The sequence below is a fragment of the Choristoneura fumiferana genome, chromosome 8 (assembly GCF_025370935.1).
Source record: "Choristoneura fumiferana chromosome 8, NRCan_CFum_1, whole genome shotgun sequence".
NCBI lineage: Eukaryota > Metazoa > Arthropoda > Insecta > Lepidoptera > Tortricidae > Choristoneura > Choristoneura fumiferana.
In genome coordinates, this window is record NC_133479.1 from 13,469,800 (window position 1) to 13,472,403 (window position 2,604).

The window sequence follows — 2,604 nt, forward strand, 5'->3', positions numbered from 1 at the left end:
CTTTGGGGACCTTTATCGTACAGCTGCATTAATATCTGTCACAGCGGAGTGTGCAAAAATATCTGACACGTCTTTCCGGCCCTAAAAATGGAGTCATCAGATATTTATGCACACTTTGCTGTGTTAGATGTTAGATATTGGTAAAAAAAAATTAAACTGTTTATTATAAATCAGCATATCATTACAAAAATTTTATAATTACTTAGCTAATAATCTTATTAAAATAAGTGTTTTGATATGTCAAAATGGCTTTACCTTAAACTGGTTACCAGGATAAGAGTGTATGAGTTGGTCCGCGATGTCCGGACAAGTCTCGAGGTCTGCACCCATCTCCCTCACGTCCTATATTATAAATATGTCGGTATTATAAAGCCGTTCGGCCGCGTACATAACCGGAGTTTAGTAACCAGTTGCGAAAGAAAACTTTTTGGTCTTGTTCGAAACCGGTCCCAAACGAAAACTATTTTGTTCTTATACGAAACCAGTTACGAACGAACACTTTTTGTTTTTGTACGAAACCTCTCGACTCTCGACCACTCCTAAAACCAGCAAAGACCTTCATACAATAAAAGTTTCTTATTTTCACAGTCGCGTTTTTTCCCAATTTTAATCGACACAGAAACATAGGTAGGTTTAGGTTATGTTATGTTTGCATCGGCCCAAAGGGCCAAATCTACACAAAAGTAGGACTTTCGCGTTAGCGTTAGCGGAGCTCCGTCGACACTGTCTGATACTAGCTAGGTACTTTAGTACAAAAACAAAGTGTTCATTCTTAACTGGTTTTATATAAGAACAAAATAGTTCTCGTTTGCAACCGGTTTCATAGAAGACCGAAAAAGTTTTCTTTCGCAACTGGTTACGAAACTCCGGGTTAAAAAGGGGGGGTGAATGACATAATATTGTCCCTATACTACGAAGTGCAAAATTCGAATTTCGTATCTTGCCGTTCCGCTGACGTTGATTATTTAGTACGAGAGTGAGAGGGACGGTACGATACGAACCTTCATTTTAGAATTTTGTAGTAGCCCCCGTCTCTATTTGTCAATTCTGTTGACGAATGTTGTGTAAAAGACAAATGGCGTCCTCGAAAAGAAATATGGAAAAGGATGTTTTTTTTAAATTGTAACAATGTGGGTATCAAATGAAAGCTCATAATTAACCCATTCCCAATATAAACATCAAAATTGTGAAATAAAACATTATAAAAAAATTCAAAAACCGATGTTTTATTGTTTAAGGTCTAGTTTTTATATTATTAAGTCTTCGTTGTAATTTGTGTTGTGGCAATATTTAATTTTGTTTTTATTTATTTTTTATTCTTTTACTTATTGTAATTTTTAAAAATTGTGAATAACATTATAAAAAAATTCAAATACCAGGACGGTTTTTTGATTGTTATTATTAATTTTCCTCAAAAGTCCTAGTGTTTAATAAAACATTTAATTTTGACTTGCCTGTTCGCTTTCGTAGTAGCGGTGAGATGTGTGCGCGTACGCTCCCGCGGGAGACGCGTGCGTCACGCGCGTCGTCGTCACTATGCCTGCGTACAACATTAATTACATCTAGTAAATAATTTATTGAATTAGGCACTACTTCGTGGAGGAGCGAAGCTGTAAGAACACACACAAATCACTTCAAACCCACTATCACCACACACACTACGCTGACGCGTTTTCAAACTCAATCAGAGTTCATCATCAGAGCAACACAACCGTTCACCATGCTACTGAGTGTTAATGGTTCATAAGGGTTCAGACCAGCAGCGAGTTCAGCTGGTGCCCTGCTAACTGGCAACCCTAGTTCAAGGTGCATTTAGCTTTATAAGCCAGGGGGGGCGTGGTCAAATTCTATAGCCAGGGGGGCGCAATGGTCAAATTTCTAGTCAGAGGGGGTCACATGGTCAAATTCAATAGACTGGGGGGCGTGGTCAAATTCTATAGCCAGGCTAAATTCTAGTTAAGACAAAATCAAAACTCCTCATTCGTAGCAAAAAAGAAAGTATTAACCCCTCGTATGCGGGAACTAAAAAAAGTACTGCATTCTGGTCTCATCTGTGAATAAGCACAAATCTGTTGATTAAATAAAAAATACAATAAGATAGTCTTAAATTTGACGCGGACCAGAGGTTTAAAGTATTAAAGTCAATTAGTTTGGAAAAATATCTACTGTTGTCCTAACCCAGCCAAGGGCCAGGGGGGGGGGGGGTAAGGACCCCTCTTGTATTCGCCCTTACTTAATTGTATGGTGTGTGGGTTACAGTGGTCCTTACCAGCGCTCCGGCCGTCTTCTATAGCCCAGGCCAGCAGCGAGTCCAGCTGGTTGGCGGGCTCGGCAGCAGCCTTGCAGTCTCCGGGCAGCACGCGGCCGCTCACGCCGATGGTGTAGTCGTTGTTCTTAGCTCCACAGAGGTAGGCTGTGGCTGTGCAGGCTGAGTCGGCGACTTGAGCGTTCAGGCAGTACGTCTGGAGTGGTTCGGACAGTTTTTAGGGTAGGTTGTTGCCATGGTAACCTCTGAGTTACCTATTAAAAGTATGATTTTAGGAGTGACAAATCCACTGAAAGTTAATTTGTGACAGTTCTTAAGGCACTCCCTTCATGGCTCAT

The 2,604-nt window shown here is 40.3% G+C and overlaps 1 protein-coding gene across 1 annotated transcript; it reads right to left on the bottom strand.

The window, feature by feature from the left end:
• Window positions 1–240: 240 nt before the first annotated feature.
• Window positions 241–2,604, bottom strand: LOC141430523 (membrane-bound alkaline phosphatase-like). The gene is made up of 4 exons (XM_074091259.1): window positions 2,575–2,604; window positions 2,270–2,462; window positions 1,455–1,540; window positions 241–342 (listed from the first exon to the last, which is right to left on the bottom strand). Exons 1-4 carry the CDS (start codon window positions 2,602–2,604, stop codon window positions 241–243), a joined length of 411 nt encoding a protein of 136 aa, XP_073947360.1.

Bases quoted from the DNA above. Each gene is read 5' to 3' on its own strand.
- LOC141430523 (XM_074091259.1), bottom strand. From the start codon at position 2,604: ATGAGCCATGAAGGGAGTGCCTTAAGAACT. The intron at 1,541-2,269 runs GTAAGGACCACT...TGTTGTACGCAG, and splicing joins AGAAGACGGCCGGAGCGCTG to GCATAGTGACGACGACGCGC. The intron at 343-1,454 runs GCAAGTCAAAAT...TTTATAATATAG, and splicing joins GCTACTACGAAAGCGAACAG to GACGTGAGGGAGATGGGTGC.